Raw genomic sequence first — 22193 nt, forward strand, 5'->3', positions numbered from 1 at the left:
CCCCCCCCCCCCCCCCCCCCACCCCAAAATGCAAATTAGATTCAGAATATGTGTCAACAAAGCTAGACAACTAATAAGATATGGTTGAGTTTCCTAAATTTCGAAACTAAAGTGATTTGGTTGACTTTTGTATGATTAATATTCATATAAGATACCACTAGCTTATAAAATGCACTATTAAATAAGAAAACAGAATGTGCACTAACAAAGCTAGACTAGACAGCTAATGTGCAGTATCATAAAAAGAAAAAAAAATTACAAAAGTACTCATCCAATTATTGAAGGCTATAACTAATGACTTGCTAAGAATCACAAATTCCTAAACCCAAAACAGTTTAGTCGTCATTACAAACAAGAAAACATGTGCAACAAAATCTATATCTGAAAATATGAATCAGTAGAGATCAGTGGAGAGGGCTTACATTAATTAGGGAACCCAGCTGACGAACAAAATCTCTATTAGTTCTGACCCATCTCTTGTAAGCCTCCATAGTCTCCAAAGGTCGAATCTTTCGCTCCAAGAGCACTGCTTTTTGCTCTTCTCCTCACTCAGTCGAAACTGAGCCCTATTGGGTTTGACCCGAAGCTGATGCCTCCTTGGTAATCAACCCCAGATAAGAAGGAAAGGAAAACAATCAGCTCCTACAGTGATTTCAGAAGCTTTTGTGCATACAGCATACCAGAAAGGTGCAGTAGTGGAGAGAAAGTGGCTAAAGCGGATGAACATAACCGCGATGAGGTTTGTGACGTTTTGCTAGTCCGCCGTATTCAATTTACATCGAAGCCTATTTTAATCTTTTTTTATCCCTTTCTTGAAATTTAACTGTTTAGTTCTGGACCTAAGGATAACAGTCTTAGACACTATTCATTTTAGGCCCAAAACTCATATTTTTCTCCATCAGTAATTGTTGCATTTCGTAACTTGTAAGTGCATAAATGTTGGCCTAATAATGTTCACAAATATATCATGAATAAAGAATTTGATATAACTTTATTATTACCAAGAGAAATATTTTTATCTTTAAAGAGCAAATATTTTGTATAGAAAAAAAAAATAAAAAATGTGAGATACCACAATTTATTTAAAGTTACTCCATACGTAAAAGTCATTATCTTTTTATGTCTTTTACATTTATCAAATATTTTAATTTTAATTAGTTAATTTATTTATTAGCTACTCACTTTTTAACTTACCTGTCAAACAAAGTTCTACTTTCTAGGTCCTAAAATCATCATCTAGTTTTGCGTATCCAATAGATAAAAATAAAAAACATAAATTTTAATAAAAGTGATATTCTCCATGAAACCAACTTACCAGAACTCCGGTATAGTATGATTGCAGCACTCAACAGCAGCACGCAGTTCAGATCGATCGCCGGCGAGGTTTGCAGAGAATAAAGTCTGCCGGAAACGGCGTTGCGGACGTCGGTAATGGGCAAACGGCTGCCGGCGGCTGATTTAACGGTGAGTATTATGCTCAGAGTGGCATGGAAACTGAATTTAAAGGGAAACGAATCGACAATAATTGTGTATCCTTGATTGATTTCGCCGGTTATAAAATAATCGGAGTATGACAAAATATGGTTGGGACTTGGGGCCTAAAGGTTCGCAGTGGAAATTTGATGAATTAAGAAATGAAGGAAATTATATTTCACGAGGAACACATTGGGTAGGGTTGTTGGAATTCACTGGTAATGCTACTTGTTTATCATAGTTATGAATCACGAAACTTGAGATATAGATATTATATAAGTTTTCACTTTAAATTTGTTTAAACTTACCATGTTTTACCTTGTTAATTTCGTCCAATTAATTTTATATTCACTTATAAAAATATGTTAATATGAAATTCTCTTGATATGATTACGAGAGTTATCTCATAACTTAGCATAAGTATTTAATAAATTACCTACAACTTTTCTATATGTCAAACTTAAAGCAACTCTAATACTAACGGGAAGTCACACCTCCACTTTCTAGGAATATTTCACGTTACCATGAGCTAGCTTCTCGGTTTTGTCAATATCACACCGTCCAACATGCCATTGCAAAAGGATTAATGCTACATAACTATTCTTATATTTCTCGTCCTAACGTGACATTATATGATTGGACAACTAATTTATGATTGAAAAAATATGGACAAACTTCACAATTCCTGATCTTGCTTGACTCCTATTATAATGTGTACTAAGTACTAACTGACCCTCTCTCATGCTACTAAAAGGCGACCGTTGGCTTTTTCCGACTCCTTTTAACTGTATAACTATGGTATGTCAAATACATTCCCATTTCTTTTGGGCAGAAAAACATCAACATGTTGAACCACACACTTAACTACCTATTAACCTAGCAATACATGTCGTAAACCCTGCATCCTCCAATATGTGTCTTAATTAGCTATACGCTAAAACTAGTTAAGCCCGTTGAACCAGCCTGTTTCATCAAATAATAGACTTCAATCAATTTTACTTCGTTAGCCCGTTTTGAGAATACTAATTAGCATCATAAGTTCTTATTAATTGTTAGACTTTCTCCTCTAGAAGATATGTGGTTTTGCATGATATACGTGGATAAAGCAGCAAGGATTATGTCATTAATAAATACGAATACTTAGTGAGTTATATTATCCCATAAAAAAACAATGATTTAGTGAGTGAAGTGGGCCCGGGGTCCTCCGGTTCGAGCAAAATTTGACCCAAATGCACAAAAAGAACCCACATGGGCAGCGGCAAATTATTGCATGGACCATGGTCCACACAATTATGTGGACCAAAAATAAAAAGTACATTATTTTTGTACTGAAGGTACATTATTTTTGTACTGTAAGTACATTGTTTTAGGGTACATTATTTTTGTACTGAAAGTACATTATTTGATATATACTATTTTTGTACTGTAGGTACATTGTTTTAGGGTACATTATTTTTGTACTGAAGGTACATTATTTGATATATACTATTAAATAATGTACCTACAGTACAAAAATAATGTACCTTCAATACAAAAATAATGTACTTTTTATTTTTGGTCCATGCAATAATGATTGATGTACAGCAGACTGGGAATCAAAAACCCCTTTCGGCTCTCACTCTAGGGTTTTGAAATTTCCACAGAAGTCAATCTCAATATCGCGAGAGATGCAGCTGACTCTAGAATTCGGGTATGTTTCTCCCTCTCTGATGTGAATTATTATTACCTTTCTCTGTATTGGTTTCGTTAGAAGACGAAAAACACTAGCTGAAAAGGCTCACGTCCAAAGAATGAATTTTGGAACTGCTAATACGAAGATATAACTGTCAGAAATCTCGATCATGGTTTTCTCTGCGAACTTTGAACTCTGGAAGTAGTAAAATATGATTCGATAGAACAATTTATGCTATAGGGTAGATACTTACTTCTGAATTGGAACAAAGTTGTCTCCTTTAAAATTTGTCTTTTATCTTCATGTTTTCTTTGCATTTACAGTCTCTTACCTTACCATGCTTAAGATGTTAAGTTATTGTAGTTGGAAGTATATGAAAATGGTTATCTTACATGTATATGATGTAATTTTACTGCAGTTAGAAATAGATTAAACCTGAGCTTTTTGTATTATTTTTCATAAAGATATAATTTGCAGTCAAAATTGGTAAACAAAGAATTCATTTTTGAAGTAATGTTGCCTTACCCAAAATCCCTTTAATTAAGGTTTACTTGGTTTCTTTCTATTTAAGCAAAGGAGTTGTAGAAGTACTGAAGTATGAGAGGCCTGAAAGTGTATTATAAGGGGATATCAAACATGTTTTCCCTTACTTGCCACTTACCTGGTGGTGTCAAATTACTTTGATAGTTTGATCTGACACCTTTCTGGTTGTTACTTCGATATAATTGTTCAGAGGCGGATTGGAGCTTCTTTGCGATTCCGTGAAGATTCATAATGTCAGTGTTGAACCACAAGATGGAGAGCAAAAGGTGAATCTCTTTCTTGGTAATAGCTGTTTAAAGGATTATTTCATTTATAATCTTGTTCACAACTGATTGTAGTGGTTGTTTGTTTCCTTTGCTTTCTTGTCAGTTAACAATGAAATACTTGCTTTCATGGGTTCGCACCAATTTGATCAAGGAGAGGCCTGAAATGTTTATGAAGGGAGACACTGTGTAAGTGGTACTCAAACCGTACTTTATTTGGATTAAAACTACATTTGACATATTCTTTCCAATGCAATTGCTACTTCCAAATCAGTATGGACTCTATTTTGACATCATATATTTGAGCTTTGCAATAATCTCCACGATGAATGTTTATCTATGCCCGAATTGCAAAATATAGGAATCAGGAATAACAAAATTTCCAATGTCAATATAATGGAGACTATGATGAAGGGTTTGAATTAGTTGTCGTTTGTTTGTAGGAGGCCTGGAGTTCTAGTCCTCGTCAATGATACAGATTGGGAACTAAGTGGTCAGCTTGACACTGTGCTGGAAGAGAAGGATGTCATCGTTTTCATTTCCACATTGCATGGAGGATAATTTTGAAGCCTTTTCCATACTACTGGCTAAAGTATATTTTTTCTGGATATTAGTTGTAATCAATGGATTTTAAAGTTTTTTTTTTTTTTGCTTTTAATCCAAAATTTGTGCTGTGCACTAGTTGACAATGTAGTACAAAAGCTATAAAATAAAATGTCTCTTTGATGAGGAAAAGCTGCTGAAACCATTGAATATATGACAATCTTTTTTTTTAATTTCTTTGTTTTTTAAATTGGCCTAACACTACATACTACACTGTCTGACCAAATAAAATCTTTATTGTTTTCGAAAGAGTGCTAAAAAAACTAATAATAAGTTTCCTATTAACAAATGAATGAATGATACACAACTAGTAATAAGTTTCCTTCTGACCCCAAACTTCCCAATTTCAAACCTTTTGTTTCCCTTTTCTAAGTGGTTCCAGTTCTGCTTCAGCAGCTTTCAATTGTTCCTTTAGTAGGGAAACTCTCTGTTCCACCTCCTCTAATGAGCCTCGAGCCAGGGCAGTCCGGTATGGTGTTTTGAAATTACTTGAAAATCCCTTCAGAGCATCAACACCGCAGACCTAACAAAAACTCCATGGTTAATCACGGGCAAAGAATTTGAATAGATTTGCTTCTGCAGTCATGCCAAGAAACTTTAGGTATATGGTTCATAAATATCGGAGATAGGGATTGTCATAAAACCAGCCGGTAGAAAAACATGGCGGAAATAGTTCAGTATATGGTACATTTATAAAGTATTTCCATATGGCTGATCAAATTACGAGAATGTGCATATGAGAATCTGAGTACCTCTTGTGGCAGCAAAGGCAACTTGGTAATGTTGAAGTCGTCGTATAACATGTAGAACTGATCCAAGTATTTTTGTTGCATCCGCATTCTAGCATTGAGCAACTTTGACTCAACAGCTAAACACAGTCAAAAGGGTATTGCCTTGAGTCAGCTGGAGTAAGCTAAAATGTCGAAAAAACAATTGGTAGTATGCAAAACATGCAAAATGTACCTTCTTCGTCGAAAATCACTTGGTTAATAATGATGTTATGTGTATCAATCTCAAATCTGGTGAGTTCCTGCACAAGCCTCTCAGTCTCATATAGAGAGAGGAACTCCGGAATACAGACACAAACAAATGTTGTCAAGTCCTGTCAAAAAAGGCAAAGATGAATCTAAAGGACTTCAAAGAAGTTTGAAGTTAATTTCCTTGTATTTTTTTTTTTTAAAGTGACAGAGAAACTCGCAGCTATTACCCGATGATGTGTATTAGGTAAACCCCACAAACCAAACATAAGAGGTAAATCGTCCTAGGAGGACTTGTGCAATGGGCTTGACCAAGATGGTGTTGGCAAGAATCAAACTCGTGACCTTATGGTACAAGAATCATGTTCCACCCACTCGGCCACTCCTTTTGGGGCCATTTCATTGTATCTTTACCATTATAGTATATAGAGATTGCTAACATTGTGCAGCCAAAAGCTACCCATCTATTAAAGTCCATACTCCCGACACTAGATGAGATAGCGTAATAAAATATTGAGCCTAAATTAATCTCGCAAAGAGTTCTTTAGGCGTAAAGAAAATGACCATATTATAAGTGATCTTTTACCGGATCTTTGAACTGCCTGTTAACTTGTTGAATAAGATCTTTCATTCCCTCAAGCCTTCCTAGTATTGCATCCTCACCAAATTCATCACCAACTCCAAAAAGACGGCCCATCTGCAATACAAAATAGATTTCACCCGGTTCAAAGTATCCATATATTGACTGTCAAATGCATCAAGGAACATGGACATTGCGAGGTTGAGAACATACCTGACTCAGCAAGCCACCAAATTTACTCTTCAAACTCATCATTTTGACAAGGCCTTTCTCTAGTGTTGCCGGAAATTGTAATAATCGGAGTGTGTGGCCCGTTGGTGCAGTGTCAAATACTATAACAGAGTAATCCATGGTTTGCACTAACCTGTAAACGAAACCAGCATAATGATTCACAGAAAGAGTGCACATCAAATACGCAAATGGAAAGTAGTGGTTCTTGTGGATTCTGAAGGATGCAAATTACAAAAATAATTCATCTTGAGCTTTCAGATTGCTCAACAAAGTCTTAGTGCCATAATGTAGATTGATCTTATCCAATCTTGTTTGACTTACAATCTATTCTAATAACACTCGGCACTTCAAAAACGCAATAAAAAGTGGATAATACAACAAGACACTTACTTTAGCATCTCAGCAAAACTCATTGCCTCATCAATCCCAGGAATAGCATTTGCCAAATCAGACAAAAACCCATCCATTCCAGCTGAACTACCTGCCTCTTCATCCTCGACATTCGGATCAACTTCCTACAGACCAAATTTAAATAGCATCATTGGGTAAAATACTAGAAATCCCAACTAGTTTTACTCCATTTTCATACTCCCTAATCGAGATTAGTTGAAAAGCCAAAAAAAAGAAAAGGAAAAAACCAAATTGGAATCCCTAACACCAATACCAATCAGCCATGCTAAGGAGTAAAAATTTATAGAACCCCTAGTATGACTCCAACATTAGTACCCCAACAGCAACAGCAACAAAAACTTCATCCAAACAAATCAAAACTTGGAAACAGTGAAAGGTTCCATCAGAATTTCCAAAAAGATCACACCTTTAGCATCAGTCATTAGGTAAAAATACTAGAAATCCCAACTAGTTTTACTCCATTTTCATACTCCCTAATCAAGATTAGTTGAAAAGCCAAAAAACGAAAAGGAAAAAAACAAATTGGACACCCCAACACCAACACCAACACCAACACCAATCAACCATGCTAAGGAGTAAAAACTGCTGGAACCCCTAGTATGACTCCAACATTAGTACCCCAACAACAGAAACAGCAACAAAAACTTCATCCAAAAAAATCAAAACTTGGAAACAGTGAAGGGTTTCATCAGAATTTCCAAAAAGATCACACCTTTAGCACCAGATAACTAATTGAACACATACAGAAGCTTCCAATATACAATCCAGACATGACCCAAATCCAAGAAATGGAAATTAAGACAAGGGTGTTTCTTGTCCTCCTAATACATAACAAATGACAACCAAAATGAAGGGAACAAATGCACAAACCATATGATTAACACAAGCACAAGATGTATGAGGAATGATTAAAGAGTGTGTACCATGGCATAGAGATTGGAGAAGCCATTGACAAGGGTAGGAGCTTTGGTGAAGCGCTGTTGGAAGGCATCGCTAAGGTTGTGGGCAGGATCAGTGGAGATGATAAGGACGGAGGGTCGAACCTGAGAGAATAGGACGCCGAGAATGGAGCTGCATGTGGTCTTTCCAACGCCGCCCTTCCCTCCTACGAATACCCACTTCAACGTTTTTTGGTCTAAAACGTTCTGCACTGATCCTTCTGGGGAATCCTTGGAAGCCATGGAATTAGCTCCCGTACTCTAATGTCTCCTCTTCAACGTGGACACTTTCTCTTTTATAGAAGAAGCCGAAACCCATATAGAGAATTTCAATTCCCAATCATCCTAGGACATTGCTTCTGAGTTGGCAGCAGAGATCCGATGATGCCTCCTTCTACACTTTCGCTTTGGCAGGTACTCTATTTTTGTCACTTTTTTTTAAAACAATTTTAATTTTCTTTTTTTTCCACTCCACTTAGGAAAATTACTAGCGTAGGCCGAGAGCCCTGTCACGCAAATTTTTTGTTCATTTTATAATTTTAGTCGCTATGCATCTTTCTTTTAGCCATTGCATTACAAAAAAAAAAAGTTTGTGATTTTCGGCGCTGTAATAATTGGTTCATTCTTCTGTTTCTCGAAAGAGAATTTGTATTCCCTAACTTTTTTTTTATGAAGTTAATGAGTGTTCGTAGATAGTAATGATAAGAGAAATTCACAACTACTATCTAATGATATGAACGTCATGCGTTATGACTCTAGCCAACAAAGGGTTACTATAAGGTCAACCAGTTTAGGTTTGTTCATAGTTGGACAGTACAAACCGAAAAGACTAATAGACCGCTTCTGCTGGTAGCCGAATGAAAATCGACAACCACTATCTGAGAGTGTGCACGCCTCGCATTGTGATTCTGGCCGATAAATGACCACCATAAGGTCAACTGACCTAGGTTTGCCCATAGTACAAACCAAAAAGGCTAATTGACCGCTCTTGTTGGTAGTCGAACTTGTAAACTTGTGACTCTAGTCAACAAAGGACCATTTTTTTGAGTGGCAAGGGAAATCCGTAGCCACTAATCTCACTATTGTGCACGTCTCACATTGTGATTCTAGCCGAAAAGAACCACTGCAAGATCAATCAGCCTAGGTTTGCCCATAGTTGGATGGTGCAAACCAAGAAGGCTAATGAACGGCTCTTGTTAGGACTTAAGAGTCGAACTTGTAAATTTGTGGTTACTAAGTCAATAGCCTGATTAACATGGTTGGGTTGTCCCGTTAAATTAAAGACATGCCAGAAATGCAGAAAATTAAAGTAGGAGCATAAAGGCCATACTACTGCATCATTGGCAGCTCTGAAATTAGCAGCTTCTGTAACATTTAACACATATACAAAGACAAAAGGAAGGTCACATAGCAAGGGAGGGAGTCCCCATCAATAGAGGGAATTGTAGGTGAAGCAGGTGGCTATGATGGAGAACACACAGATGACTAATGAAGGAAGCAGGGTGGCATTCAAGAGCCTGCTCATGCCCCAGTATCCTGCCAGGGTGATTGTCCCATCTGCAAAAACCCGAGCCAGCGTCCCCGCTTCTGTCGAAAGCAACCCACCGTTGAACGTCCCTCGTGCCAGGCGCGATGACATGACACGAGACAAGAGCGACAGGTTAACGCCTGCCCCGCCATTCCAGGAAACGAAGAAGAAAACACAGTGATGAGAGATTGTTGTCGGGGAAAATTTTAGCATATGCTTAAATGCAGTTCTGTAGCCAAGGACCTCGTGGTCTAGTGGCACCAAGTTACTCTCTCATATGGGAGGTTGTCAGTTCGAGACAGATACTGCATTGCAATAGAGTCAATAGTATTAAAAAAAATGCAGTTCTTAAATACCTTCAAGAACTTCAGCTGATACAAATGTGATTAGAGCTGAGCAGACATATTGGGGGACTGAATAAGGGATTATGACTTGGAAGCTCAGGATTATGCCCAAACACACCATAATTTCTGAAGCCAGCAGAACTTGCCTGCAAGTATGCATCAGATGAGAACTTCAAATCCTCAAACAGACAAAAAACCAGACATCATAAACTTTACCTTTCTTCAAACATGTTGCTGAGGTAGCTTCCAACAAAAATGCTGACAGGAAGAACTGTCAGTCCAAGAAATGCCAGGAAAATGGAAACATTGCTCGACGACCATATGAAGTAGTACGTGGTGACAACGCTCGATTCTGCAAGTAGAATCTCCATTGCATACTTCAACATGAAGTATATAAGTAGCTGAACCTGTTCACACAGAGAAAGAGATCATACACAATGCAGAAATTGCAGGAAAAAAAAAAGGTTAATAAAATGATGTTTTTTAACCTTAACAGATGGAGTGAGCAGCTTATATGCAGCCATGACAGATGTGACAGGTTTCTGGATTTCCTCAGCAGACTCTTCGCTTTTGTCACATTCATCGTCTTCATCTTCTTCATCATCATCATCATCATCACCTCGTTTCTTCTCTCCCGCACTTAACAGCAATGGCTGAGTAACATTTTCGTTCTGCACTACACCGTTTTCAATCAGTCCTGTATTACAACATAAGTTATTAGGCCGGGAAGAAAATATGATCTCGAAAAGTGAAACAAAACCAATCAAGAATCACACCATTATTGGCTGCTAGTTGCACAACATTTTCTTGTTCTTCCTTTGGAGGCTCTCGGAATGAAATCCACAACCATAACAGGTAGAAAAGCCACGCTGCAGCCATAACCCATCCCGGTAAAGTGTCTTGGTTGAATGTAACATTGAAGATCTTTATGTTAGCTTGAAGCAAGCCCGCAAGGGCTGGCCCACACGCCATTCCAAGCGCGCTGGCACTGACAAAACCCGCAGACGCCTTCATTCGCAGATGGAGAGGAACACAGTCGCTGATGTAGCGCCTATTAACCGCCCTTGCAGATCCCAGCCTGAAATGGCAAAATATTAGTCCATTTTTCTGTGGTTTTCCATTTTCTTGAGTATATTCATCTGAAAATTCTTACCCACAAAAGACTCTCCCAATCAGGAGTATATATATCGAATTGAAATCATATGCCAGGGCATATAAAGTGTTCCCCACTAGAAGAACAGTGCTGCTAAAAATAAGAGGCCTCAGGTATGATTTATTTGACCAGGCACTAAAATACACTGAAGAAAACACCTGAGCAATAGCCATTGAGCCTATCACAGCACCACAAACAGTGGCTGCAGCTCCGAGACTCATGGAGTAATCGTCCGCTGTTGGCACAATAATGTATGTATTCACCATATACAGAAACGTATTCGCCAAGTTCAGAACGAGCGACATAAAGTGATATCTGTCACTGATGCCATGATCCTCTGATGCATTTGGTAAATCTTCGGGCAAAATCAGTGCATGTTTCCCCAAATATTGCAAAAAATTGGTCGAATTCGTTAACCTGTCCACTGCTGCTTTAATGTTGTCAATCGTAGGATCCTGCAACAGTATAGTTTAGTCAGCAAAATCAGGAAAAATGGAACACCACAGAACATATTGGAAGTTCAGTAAAAATCTGTTTTCACTCTAGTAAAGTTACAGAGGGAATTAAAACCAGAAGATGCACAGAGGGCTGATCATATATTGAAACATAGCTCCCACGTCGTTCTTGGAGATCCACGAGATTGTGAGATATGGTCCCAACAACTGCTGAAATTCCCTGCAGATAGATGACAGAAATTCATGTTAAAACAAAGAACTGAGGAACAAATGCATATATATGCACAACAAATAGAAAACTAGAGAGTTTTAGGATTGTCTTACCACATGTTTAAAGATCTGTCTTAGCTGGGAATAAGGATGATTCGCTCGAGTCTTGACATAGTAACTAGTAAACTTGTACCCACACCTCTTGTCAAACTTCTTCAAGATCTTGCGCAAGCCGATGGCATTCATTTCAACGAAAAACAGAAGCTTTAGGAGATCCCTCCCGACATCCCGGTACGATTCTTGCAGCTCAGAAACATTCAAACCCTCTGCTTGCTGCAGAAGGGAGTCCTGTTGTTCCCCCAGATTGGATAGCCTGTGTGCTAGTTGACCTTGTTGTTCCAACACAAACAGGACAGTCTTTTCAATCTGAAATTATAATAAACAAACAAACACTAATCTATCTAACAACAACACTAAATACATGATGATAAACCTGCAGTCTTGCTATCCATGTTCATCTATATAGCTACCTGCTTATCCAGAATCCTGGAGAAATCCTTCAGGACATACTCGCGATTTTCGTCAGACTCATTAATCTGCCTCACATATTGCTTCACTTTCTTCTTCATCAACTTGTAGTTTATGTAATACCTGAAGGACTCATACATAACCACAGCAACAGAAACATTAGCCATGATCTAAGAATCCAAACACACAAGTACCCTTGCATTTCACTGCCATAAAACCTTGAAAGTTCACATAAATCATGCATTCACTGCAGTGTTTGAATGCATACAGAAGCAGAAATCATCTGAAATGAACATGATTGATAGAAGGGAAAATTGCATTTTTTAGTCCTCCAGTTATAGGCATAACATATGCCCAAAATGGCGAGTTTAGTCCTTGAAGGATCAAATCCGCCACTTAATAAAGTGACATATTGATGACAGAAATAGTCCTCAGGGACTAAGATGGTCACATAGAGACCAAGTAAGTCTGTACCATAGGAATAACTGAATGGTCGAAAATGATAGAAACAACATATGTTCCTAGGAAATGTTTGTGTTTGATCATCTAAGGTTAGAGCTACATACCCTTGCCATTCCAGAATCTGTGTTTCTTTCAACTTTTTCCCAAAGGCAACCATCCTTCAACCAAAACTGCTAGCAGAAGCAAGATATTCAATAAAAGGCAGAAATTTGATTCCTTTGTACATCACATTTTCCAAAACTAACATAGATATACCATGTGTCCAGATTGTCTACACTAAAGAAAACCAGTTCAGATACCCATGCATTAATTATTTCAGTAATCTGATACTAAACAATGGTAGCTAGTAGAATATTCAAGAACCCATTTTTCCCCTTCAACACTCTGCTATATATAGTGTCATGACGAAAGGGCAGGACACATTTGGACCATCAAGATCAAGTGTATGTGTACGTAGTATAGGGCTATTGGTACGAGGATCTCCGGCGTAAATACGAGGATGTGTCGCATGAACATCGGGATTATATTAATTTATGTGTACTACCACGTGACGCATACCCTATCTCCATGGCAATATATACCAAATTACCAATACCGAGAGAGTCAGCAATAATTCATGTTTGTTCCGTGATGTTTGCGCACTATGTTTCATGCACGCACATGCACATATATATTGAAGTTACAAAATGATTAAATATTATTTAGAATATCAGGTAACGGGGTATATTTTTACACTTATTATCAATATAAACGATTTGAAGTTCTTATGTGTTTGGCGACTAAAACATGTCACGTGAAACTCGCAGTCATTATCCGAAGATGTGCATAAGGATGGTTCCCTTTCAAATATTTTAATTTGTTTAAAGCAATAAAAATGATAACATGTTTTTATTTTATGAATCAATTAGGGCATGCAAGTCATCGTGTCACTTTAAGCTAAAGAATGATTACTCTTTGAAATTAAAGATGTCTTGGCTCTATGAAAAAGCTAAAGCAACTATTAAGAGTATGTAGGAATGGAATGAATTATATATAATGTTGAAAAAGGTAAAGTTGAGTTGTCATTTCACCAAATCTGGCCAGTCTCCCTAGAAGACGCAACACATTACACTCCACATATATATAATAGCTTTTTATTTTAGTTTATATTTTTTGTATGGTTATTATTTTCTTTACTTTACGGAAAAGCTTGTCGTTACTAATTTTCAAGATTATAATGAACAAATTAAAAGATCTTAAAAAAATAAATCAGTTTAAACAAACTCTTTGATTATTTAAATGTCTATACTAGTGAAGTCTGTCTTTAAAAACCTAGTCAGAAAGTAAATATCTTACGTGATGGTGAATAATCAACAACCCTAATTGAAATTTAGAAATTGTAAATTTCAAGGTTACAAGCTCATTGCTCCATCAGCTCAGCATGGCCAAACTCACGATGATGATTATTTTGGGGCCCAATGTTGGGATGAATTTTGACAAATTAAAGTAAAAATGATATATATGCTGGTTGGATAGCGACGTCCATATAGCTAGACAAAAAGATCGAATCTATGCATGACATGTGGATCCACTGTATATTCCAGTCATGATATCCACACGTCTATCTTGGATTGGGATACCACAAAATCTAACCCAAATTAAAGTAATCAGATAGGAAAATTAATGTTTAAAAAAAAAAGAAGAAAAAAAGAGACAAAATAGATACATGTATGTAGGGTGTTTTGAGGTTGAAACTTATATATGTATATGTATGAACGGACAACCAAAAGACAAACCGATTGAAAACATGCATGCATGTAGAGTAGTACGTAAAGAAAGTTGAGTTGTTACGTACAAGTATTGCAGTTGAAGATGGATTCTGGATGGATGAGTTGCAGCCACCTGTAATTAGGAGCTGTGAAAGAAGAGCAAACTGCAAGCTGCACTGGAGTACTTACATGGACTATATATGTATATATATATATATAGCATGTGCATGGACTACTATTCCAACTTTAAAAAAAAAATGTTTTTTATTCTGTCAATTCAATTCATAAAATCATAATTAATAAATGTAGTGGGGAAGGGAAAATGGGTTGTTTTCAAAAGGTCCTTTTAAGCTATCAAGGGCCACATATATCATCCAAGTGAAAATAATTAAAAGCTAGACATCCCAGCAGCTCGGGAGGGTAAACAAATTACTAAAGCAATTGTAAACTAGGTTACGTTGTCAATTGATATGTCATGTTGAAAAATTTGGGTCAAGTTTTTCTCCTTTGGATAAGAGTTAAATTCTGTTGGTACGATCTGAACCAAATCTGGGTTAGTCTCATATTCAGTCTGCCATATTGTTAAAGATTCGGCCAAATTTTTTATAGTGGTGGTAATACCAGATGTTGTATGGAAAAAAAAATATAAGCTATATAATAGTGGTTACATTGGCTTGGTCGATGTTATTTTATTCATAAGGTTGGAATTAAAAACTATATATGATCCAAAGAGAATTGAGTGGTTGTTTTTATTTTAACTAGACATGGTTGATAATAAAGAAAGATAAATAATGGGAAATTATTATTTTCCTAGATTTAATGAGGTGTAGAATAAAGTTTAAAAGTTGGCCTGATTGGAAGGATGAAGTGATATGAGGCAGGTAATAATATAATTAATTCAAAGGAAGCGGTGGTCCATTCTTAACAAGCTATATATCTAGGAGTAGATTCTACTGAATATACTCCGATCCCCCACATATTCCTCTTTCATCGTCTGTACATGTATGCATGCCAACAAACAATAATAATATAATCAAACTCCATATCTGATCTGATCTGTACCAACAAAAATTTAAAAATATATAATAATAATAATAATAATAATAATAATAATAATAATGAAAAGCATATATGTGATCCGTTTTGTTTGAAAGGTTTTGATGTTTTATACATGGCTTTCTCGACTCTTCCAAATGTTCAACCTTAATAAATTGCCTCCTTCATCCAATAATTCTTACTAAGATAATGGTTTTATGGAATCATGTTTGACATGTTTTGTCTTCACTACTGACACTAGCTAGGCTTTAATTTTCCTAGACAATATAATATAGGGTTACAAAGTCACTAAACAATGACCATTATGTTGACTAATTTCTTGTTGATAAACTTTATAGTTTCTTTAAAAAAAGAGTGAAGTTAAGCTCAAAATAGTTATAGTAGATTAATTTGAACTTGAGTCGGATCAAAATTACAAATTTAGGTCGTTCGTGCTCGATTTGATTGGTTCAAATAAAGCCTTTGTTCAAATTTAACCAAAATCAAATCGACCCAACCTTAGTTATTTCTCTCTTTTTTTGGATTGTTTTTTCAAGTATTGCTAAGTGAACTTCTTATTTACTAGAGATGGATCAACATACATTTCATGGGCCTTGATTACCAAACAAGACTTCACAGCAGCATACTGACCCAATATGGCTTTTGTACTGTTATAAATGTTTGGATCATATTAATTACTGACCCAATAGGGCATAATTGGACTGACAATATAAACCTAGTACGTACAAAAATCAAACAAAGATTCATTCTGAACAGTACTGTAAAGAAGGTTTAGGAAATTAACTAACTAGCTAGCTAACTGCTCAGATCATAATAACTTGAGTAACTTCCTAGACTTCTTCAAACTAGTAATCTTGATAACAAGACCTGGGAAAACGTCATCGAAATCCTTGATCTGAGTATTCTCTTCAAGGATGAAAGGGTCATTGCACTTGTCACTGATGGTCTGCAGCGTTTCCCCTTCCTTAACCACGTAGATTTCGTCGCAAAAATCGTTGTTGTCGTTGTCGCTGTTGCTGTTCATGTAGCTCCCGTAATCCTCGTCCGCCGCCGGCGTTTCTCCGGCGACATAACTCAACGTCACCGTGATGATGATCAAGAAAACCAGCAAGGAAGAAGAAGAAGGTTTGGACATGGCGGAATTGAAGCTATGGTTACGTTTGTGTGGAGAGAAGAAAGAAATCTATGGTTTATTATATAAGTGAAGTGAGAGGGGAGGGGGGAGATTTTCATGGGAAGTGGAGGTTGTGGCAGTAGTGGTAGAAGGTGGTTTCTCCATCTTTTCTGTTTTCGTTTTCTTGAGAAAATTACATAAAGGAGGCTGCAGGGTTTAATTGTTGACCAAGGTTTCCATACATACATTAGACTTTCCAGAAAATCAGCGCTACAACATGGGATTTGAATTTCTCCTAGGTTGCTCATTCTTTGACGGCGGCTTTACTCGTCAAATACAACAATTCAATGTGCATGCGAAAGAGATGGATAATGGCTAAGGAAATTTAGCATAATTATTGTGCTTAATATGTGCAAAATTTACTTTTCTGATTCAAAACAAGATGGTTAATAAACAAAACTCTCATAAAGAGACAAATTTAGAACTATCTTGTAATTACCAAATTAAGTTATGTTATCAATTAACACATTATTTGGGGTTGTTTTAACACATTATTTGAGGTTGTTTCAATTAAATGTCATTAAGTTATGTTATCAATTAACACATTATTTGGGGTTGTTTTAACACATTATTTGAGGTTGTTTCAATTAAATGTCATGATAATAGATCTGAACATGTAATATATCGATAACTGAATAGTCCTCTTTTTAATTAAAAAAAAAAAGGCTCTTTTTAATTTAAAAAAAAAAAAAAAAGGGGGCAAGGCGCCCGAAGTTACTCTTTTTAATGGGATGTCATGGATTCGAGTCTTGGTGGGGACAGTATTAACTCATTGTGTTTCGGTGGGATTATGAACATATATTACATTGTAATGGAGTCAATCATTGTGTATGTGTTTTGTGTAATTAGAGTATTGAACAAAAAAAACTTTTGTACGTAGTTGAACAATCTAACACTAAAATTTGAGACAAATTAAGTATGGAGTATTAATTAAGGTCTTAAACTGAAATTAAAATTGAAAACTCACAAAATTAAAGAACATTCCATCAACTAACTAACTGCATGCTTCTGCAACCGTACCAAAACCTTCTTAACATCGTACCTTCCTTTTCCTTTGGAGAGCTTAAAGTAATCATGTTCCAGTAATTGTTGTGTAGTTGGTCTCTTCTTTGGATCTTTACAAAGACATTCCTTAATTATTTCTCCAAGTGGACGGGAAACCCTCCCAGCGCCGCCGTTTCCGGCCGGATTCCGGCCACAAAGTGGCTTCAATAAATAACCATATTTTCTTGATTTGGGGACAATAATGGCGTCGTTGTTGATGAATTCCTGCAATCCGTCGTGAGTATCAACGGGAATCTCCCCGTAAAGAAGCTCCAAGATTAGCAATCCAAACGCCCAGATATCGGCCGCCGCCGCGCACGGCGGCAGGCTAGGGTTTGTCATCTCCGGCTCCGTCTTGCACTCCCGCCACGGCGTCGTTGACTCCTCGCACGTCAAGGAACGGAACGCCAACTTCACCGTCGTCATCTCCTCGTCGATGTATATGCAACCGGCGTTGACATTCCCGTGTACCTTCCCGCCACCGAAGCGGTGGATGCAATCCAAACCCTCCAAGATTTCCCGGAGAACAAATCCGACCACCGGCTCCGGCAACCCAGACCTAAACGCCGGCGACATCATCATCATCGACCTCAGCGAAAATCTAGACACCAACGGCATAACTACCCATAGATAGCCGGATCTTTCGTCCCCGAGAGGCGCCGTGAAAGAGACATGCGGCGCCACGACATTCTTGTGGACGCAGCGCCTCGCAAGCGTATATTCTTCCGTGAGCTCATAGACGGAGTCGAATTTGTGGGTGTTAACAACCAAAGCCTGAAGCGGAACCTCCGAATTGGGTGACGTCAATGATGAATACGTCACTTTCAGCATGACGGCGCTTGGCGTTGAACGGAGGGTCTCCACCGGAGCATATCTGTTTTCTTCGCGAGAAAAATCCATAGCTTCAACTTGAGTTGATGTTAATCGTTCTCTCCGGCAAAACATATATGCTTTCTTTGCTTGGAATCCGATGGCTAGCTTTAGGCTTCTCTGGTTTATTAGTTATAGTGTTAGGTTAATTAGATTTGTTCTCAAACTAGAATGCTAATTGTATATGATTTCTTCTCAAACTGGGATATTGTATATGATTTCTTCTCAAACTGGGATATGCATGACTGATGTTAATTATTACGTAGTATCTTATATCAAATACTACGTAACTAATTAATCGTAGGTGTTTAATCCAAAAACTATTGAGCCCAAAATCGAATATATCGGCATGTAATCCCAAGGACAAATTATTTCGTAGACCCTGACCCATATAGTGCTATGTGGATTATAATAAAAAAAAATACATTTTTAATATACTAAATGTATATTATTTGTATACTGAATGTACACTATATAATATAATATGCATTTAGTATACAAATAATGTATATCCCTTTAATACAATGTACATTTTTAATATACTAAAAACATATTATTTTTATGTTGAAAGTACATTATTTGATAATATGGTCTACCCAATAATGATTGAACCCCAAGTCTCCGTAAATTATTTGTGGATGGGTCTAAAATACACAATTTTACATACTGAATGTTCACAATTCGGTCCACCTTGTCATGGTATAACTATTGCGAGTCACGGAGGGTATAAATGTATTTTCAAAACACGAAACGGCAAAACCACAGATAGTCAAATTACTGAAATACTGAGGCGAATTGAAGGCGCGGAGCTAGCTATCTGGTAATTAACTACCAACTAGATTCTGATAACTGTCATGCCGCTTCTCCTGCGATCCCTCCCGCCACTTCCTTCCATTTCCCCTTTCAAACCCAGCCCTTCACCTCCGGCGCCGGCGCATAATACCGGAATTCCGAAGGCCAAAACCTTAAGAATACGAGCAATCTCGAAACCGAAACCGAAACAGAATCCGAAGGCGAGCAAGCAAGAGGATGATTACCATGCCACACTCAAAGCGCTCAACTCGAAAGGGCGATTTCCGCGGAAATCGCTCGGCCAGGTGAGCAATAATTCGAACTCTGGATGCGGGCGTGATAGTTATTTTGTTAACTCACAGGGGCATTTTGTCGAACAGTGTAATGGCCATCATTGATTCAGTCCACTTTTCTCACTTGAACTGTTAATTGCAGCATTATATGCTGGATTCTTCGGTAAACGAGCTGCTTGTTGCGGCTGCAGAGGTGAAGGAAGGAGATGTTGTGCTTGAGATTGGGCCTGGCACTGGTTCCCTCACCAATGCTCTTGTTAACTCTGGTGCCACTGTTCTGGCAGTTGAAAAGGTCCAAGCTTTCTTTAGTTGGTTTCCTCTAGCATTTGCTTTTATGTGGTTTTTGAATGACGAGCGAAACTCACAGCCATTACTCGAAAGTGTGTTTCTGACCTTAGCCATCAAAGAATCACAAGGTGGTAAATCAGTCTAGGTTGCCATGGCTGACCTGCTCAAACTAAGAAGGCCAATAGATCACTTTCGCTGAGAGTTAAAACTGTAACCTTGTGGTACTAAGTTAAAAGTATGACTAACTTGCCTACTTTTATGTGGTTTCAATGTATAGGATCCGTATATGGCTGCACTTGTGAGGGAGAGGTTTTCCAGTCTAGCTTGTGTAAAGGTAATAGTTTTACTTATTCTGGTGGTTTTTGTTTAATGAATTGCATTTTCTTACTCTTTACTCAGATATGATTACATTTTCATTCATAAATCTAAAGTAGAAGACTGCTATTTTCTGCTGAACCTATAGGTTGTGGAAGAGGATTTTACAAGATGTAATATACGCTCCCATATATCCTCAGTTTTAGAACCTGCAACAGATTCCTTATATGGTCAATCACAATTTGCAAAGGTTTGAACTATCATTGTGTTCTGATTCCCCCTATTTGGGCTGCCCATTTCATAGTTTTTGTGTACAGCGGTTTATGAATTTACACAATTTTTTCAAAAAGGTCCACACTCTTCACTGTTTTGCAGGTGGTTGCTAATATACCATTTAACATTAGTACAGATGTGGTTAAACAACTTCTTCCAATGGGGGACATCTTCACAGAAATTGTTCTTTTACTCCAGGTCTGCATTTTTTTTTAATATTCAGTAACTGCATTCTAATATTGCTTGACAATGCAAGCATCACAAATAAAAGTTGCGATGTTAAGGTTCTCCAGTCCCCATTCTCAATTCTAACAACAATAATTGTAATCTTTGGTATGCTTGCTGATGAGTGAGTGATCTTTGATTGAACTTTTTCAGGAGGAAACAGCCTTGCGCATGGTGGATGCATCTTTAAGATCATCTGAGTATCGGCCTATTAATGTTTTCATCAACTTTTATTCAGGTAATTTTCAGAAACATAACCTCAGATCCTCTCAATTGCTGAAGAAAGAATTGAGCTGGAGGATCCGAGGAAAAGTTATCTGTGTATTACAAAGTCTGTTTAAGACACGGCCTTTTCATGTTTGCATAACGAGTTTTAAGGGTGATTGCTGATAGTTAGCAGTTTTACCCAAGAAAAGTTAAAATCTTTGTGAATTGCTTTTCTGGGTTTTAATGTCTTGATGATTCATATGCTTTTCTTTTAAGTCTTATGTATCTTTATTCTCTTTACAGATCCTGAATACAAATTTAAGGTCCCAAGGACATCCTTTTTCCCCCAGCCCAAAGTAAGTCGTTTATTTATTTTTCCCATTTAGAGCTATTTACATCTGTCAACAAATTTTCTGTACAATCATCTCTGTTCAGGGAAGCTGGAGACCAATGTCCTGCAAACTGTGATTACAATATTGGACATTTAAATTAACAAACACTTGAATAGTTGAACATAAACTCTGCAGATATTTAATTGAATACAGACCACTAGCAACCTGTGAGGTGCCATACTCTCTAGCAGAAAATTGCTGCCATGTAACATAACCATGCATTTGGTTTGGAATTTATCATAATTTTTCTGTGATCACTCTCAAGATATATGGACAATTTTACAAAATGTATAATGTGCATGGATGGCGTATGATTTATATAGTTGAGCTTCTGCAGGTTGATGCAGCGGTTGTTTCCTTCAGGCTAAAGCAAGCTGCAAATTATCCTCCAGTGTCTTCCAGCAAGAGCTTCTTCTCAATGGTTCATACTGTTCACACCAAATCCTAAATTTTCAGTTATATGCAGAATTATGTTTGAGTTTTAATAACTGTGACTAAAACTTGGAGTTTGATGACAAGTCTTTCTACTGTGTTAGGTTAACTCTGCCTTCAATGGAAAACGTAAGATGCTGCGAAACTCACTCAAGCACATCTGCCCTTCCCATGAGATAGAAGAAGCTCTTGGTAGTCTTGGTCTTCCACCTACTGTAAGTATTACTCCATCATTGTATGCTTTACTTCTGCTTTCAGCTAGCTGAAAGTGAAAAACTTAAGATTAGCTCTTTTGTATATCAAAATCTGATGTTCTTGTGTTCCTTGTGCAGTCAAGACCTGAAGAGCTTGCATTAGCAGACTTTGTAAGGCTGCATAACCTGATAGTGAAAGAGTAGAAACTCGCGGTATCTCCAAGGATATCCCAAAATGGCAGATCTCGATCAATACGTGTAAAGAGCTAGCCAGTTTAGCCATGGCAGACAATGAGATGCTGCAGTTGAGCTATGATACTGTCCAGAATGGACAAATATAAGCAAAACCAGACAGAGTTACCAGGTTTGGATTGCTGGTCTTGAACACTCACTTGAATTGATCTTTGTAAAATTGGTTTAGGTTCCCAGAAATTGTCTATTAGGTTGTATTTTCTTATACTATGGATTATTGAGAGTCAAGCCATTAAACTAAATTTTTTTCCAAAAGAATATATATGT

At 37.2% G+C, this 22193-nt stretch overlaps 6 protein-coding genes across 10 annotated transcripts in view; 2 read left to right on the top strand and 4 right to left on the bottom strand.

The window, feature by feature from the left end:
• Positions 1-1597, bottom strand: part of LOC115997490 (peroxisome biogenesis protein 16) — a 5414-nt gene extending 3817 nt beyond the window's left edge. The window contains exons 1-2 of one of the 3 annotated variants that reach the window (XM_031237053.1): positions 1316-1597; positions 423-596 (exon numbers count right to left, since the gene is read on the bottom strand). In XM_031237053.1, the coding sequence (XP_031092913.1) occupies positions 423-491 (69 nt within the window). In that variant the 5' untranslated portion in view covers positions 492-596; positions 1316-1597. Of the gene's footprint in view, positions 1-422; positions 778-1315 lie in introns of those variants that run through there. The other 2 variants (XM_031237052.1, XM_031237054.1) reach the window with 2 other exon arrangements.
• Positions 1598-3053: 1456 nt separating this feature from the next.
• Positions 3054-4686, top strand: LOC115996197 (ubiquitin-related modifier 1 homolog 2). The gene is made up of 4 exons (XM_031235343.1): positions 3054-3163; positions 3879-3954; positions 4058-4140; positions 4395-4686. Exons 1-4 carry the CDS (start codon positions 3141-3143, stop codon positions 4510-4512), a joined length of 300 nt encoding a protein of 99 aa, XP_031091203.1. The 5' UTR covers positions 3054-3140; the 3' UTR covers positions 4513-4686.
• LOC115996196 (ATPase ARSA2-like) lies at positions 4569-8107 on the bottom strand. The gene is made up of 7 exons (XM_031235342.1): positions 7677-8107; positions 6733-6857; positions 6325-6475; positions 6118-6228; positions 5518-5656; positions 5307-5422; positions 4569-5077 (listed from the first exon to the last, which is right to left on the bottom strand). The coding sequence occupies exons 1-7, from the start codon at positions 7932-7934 to the stop codon at positions 4901-4903; spliced, it is 1077 nt and encodes a 358-aa protein (XP_031091202.1). The 5' UTR covers positions 7935-8107; the 3' UTR covers positions 4569-4900.
• Positions 8108-8986: 879 nt separating this feature from the next.
• LOC115995789 (SPX domain-containing membrane protein At4g22990-like) lies at positions 8987-14291 on the bottom strand. 3 transcript variants are annotated; one of them, XM_031234928.1, is made up of 11 exons: positions 14206-14291; positions 12476-12541; positions 11912-12032; positions 11496-11807; positions 11287-11391; positions 10717-11171; positions 10340-10641; positions 10052-10260; positions 9780-9970; positions 9576-9709; positions 8987-9359 (listed from the first exon to the last, which is right to left on the bottom strand). In XM_031234928.1, exons 2-11 carry the CDS (start codon positions 12526-12528, stop codon positions 9121-9123), a joined length of 2121 nt encoding a protein of 706 aa, XP_031090788.1. In that variant the 5' UTR covers positions 12529-12541; positions 14206-14291; the 3' UTR covers positions 8987-9120. The 3 variants fall into 3 exon arrangements, with proteins under 3 accessions (XP_031090788.1, XP_031090790.1, XP_031090789.1); XM_031234930.1 differs by lacking the exons at positions 12476-12541; positions 14206-14291 and having other exon boundaries at positions 11496-11770; positions 11912-12027; XM_031234929.1 differs by lacking the exons at positions 12476-12541; positions 14206-14291 and having other exon boundaries at positions 11496-11770; positions 11875-11964.
• A 3048-nt stretch (positions 14292-17339) lies between these two features.
• LOC115996879 (serine/threonine-protein kinase BLUS1-like) lies at positions 17340-18293 on the bottom strand. Its single transcript, XM_031236318.1, has one exon. It carries the CDS (start codon positions 18291-18293, stop codon positions 17340-17342), a length of 954 nt encoding a protein of 317 aa, XP_031092178.1.
• A 744-nt stretch (positions 18294-19037) lies between these two features.
• Positions 19038-22181, top strand: LOC115996647 (ribosomal RNA small subunit methyltransferase, chloroplastic). The gene is made up of 10 exons (XM_031235995.1): positions 19038-19360; positions 19491-19640; positions 19914-19970; positions 20100-20201; positions 20327-20422; positions 20603-20687; positions 20960-21012; positions 21386-21469; positions 21585-21695; positions 21813-22181. The coding sequence occupies exons 1-10, from the start codon at positions 19118-19120 to the stop codon at positions 21876-21878; spliced, it is 1047 nt and encodes a 348-aa protein (XP_031091855.1). The 5' UTR covers positions 19038-19117; the 3' UTR covers positions 21879-22181.
• Positions 22182-22193: the final 12 nt, after the last annotated feature.

This window comes from Ipomoea triloba, chromosome 11, assembly GCF_003576645.1.
Source record: "Ipomoea triloba cultivar NCNSP0323 chromosome 11, ASM357664v1".
In the NCBI taxonomy this organism is placed as follows: domain Eukaryota; kingdom Viridiplantae; phylum Streptophyta; class Magnoliopsida; order Solanales; family Convolvulaceae; genus Ipomoea; species Ipomoea triloba.

Excerpts from the sequence above, each read along its gene's own strand:
- LOC115996879 (XM_031236318.1), bottom strand. The coding sequence starts at position 18,293 with ATGGATTTTTCTCGCGAAGAAAACAGATATGCTCCGGTGGAGACCCTC.
- LOC115996647 (XM_031235995.1), top strand. The coding sequence starts at position 19,118 with ATGCCGCTTCTCCTGCGATCCCTCCCGCCACTTCCTTCCATTTCCCCT. Across the intron at positions 19,361-19,490 it reads CGCGGAAATCGCTCGGCCAG|CATTATATGCTGGATTCTTC; the intron begins GTGAGCAATAAT and ends TGTTAATTGCAG. Across the intron at positions 21,013-21,385 it reads CCTTTTTCCCCCAGCCCAAA|GTTGATGCAGCGGTTGTTTC; the intron begins GTAAGTCGTTTA and ends GAGCTTCTGCAG.
- LOC115996196 (XM_031235342.1), bottom strand. The coding sequence starts at position 7,934 with ATGGCTTCCAAGGATTCCCCAGAAGGATCAGTGCAGAACGTTTTAGAC. Across the intron at positions 6,229-6,324 it reads TTGGTGGCTTGCTGAGTCAG|ATGGGCCGTCTTTTTGGAGT; the intron begins GTATGTTCTCAA and ends TTTGTATTGCAG. Across the intron at positions 5,423-5,517 it reads AGTGATTTTCGACGAAGAAG|CTGTTGAGTCAAAGTTGCTC; the intron begins GTACATTTTGCA and ends GACTGTGTTTAG.
- LOC115995789 (XM_031234928.1), bottom strand. The coding sequence starts at position 12,528 with ATGGTTGCCTTTGGGAAAAAGTTGAAAGAAACACAGATTCTGGAATGG. Across the intron at positions 11,808-11,911 it reads CCAGGATTCTGGATAAGCAG|ATTGAAAAGACTGTCCTGTT; the intron begins GTAGCTATATAG and ends TTATAATTTCAG. Across the intron at positions 9,360-9,575 it reads ATCAGCTGAAGTTCTTGAAG|GCGTTAACCTGTCGCTCTTG; the intron begins GTATTTAAGAAC and ends ATGGCGGGGCAG.
- LOC115996197 (XM_031235343.1), top strand. The coding sequence starts at position 3,141 with ATGCAGCTGACTCTAGAATTCGG. Across the intron at positions 3,164-3,878 it reads CAGCTGACTCTAGAATTCGG|AGGCGGATTGGAGCTTCTTT; the intron begins GTATGTTTCTCC and ends ATAATTGTTCAG. Across the intron at positions 4,141-4,394 it reads TTTATGAAGGGAGACACTGT|GAGGCCTGGAGTTCTAGTCC; the intron begins GTAAGTGGTACT and ends GTTTGTTTGTAG.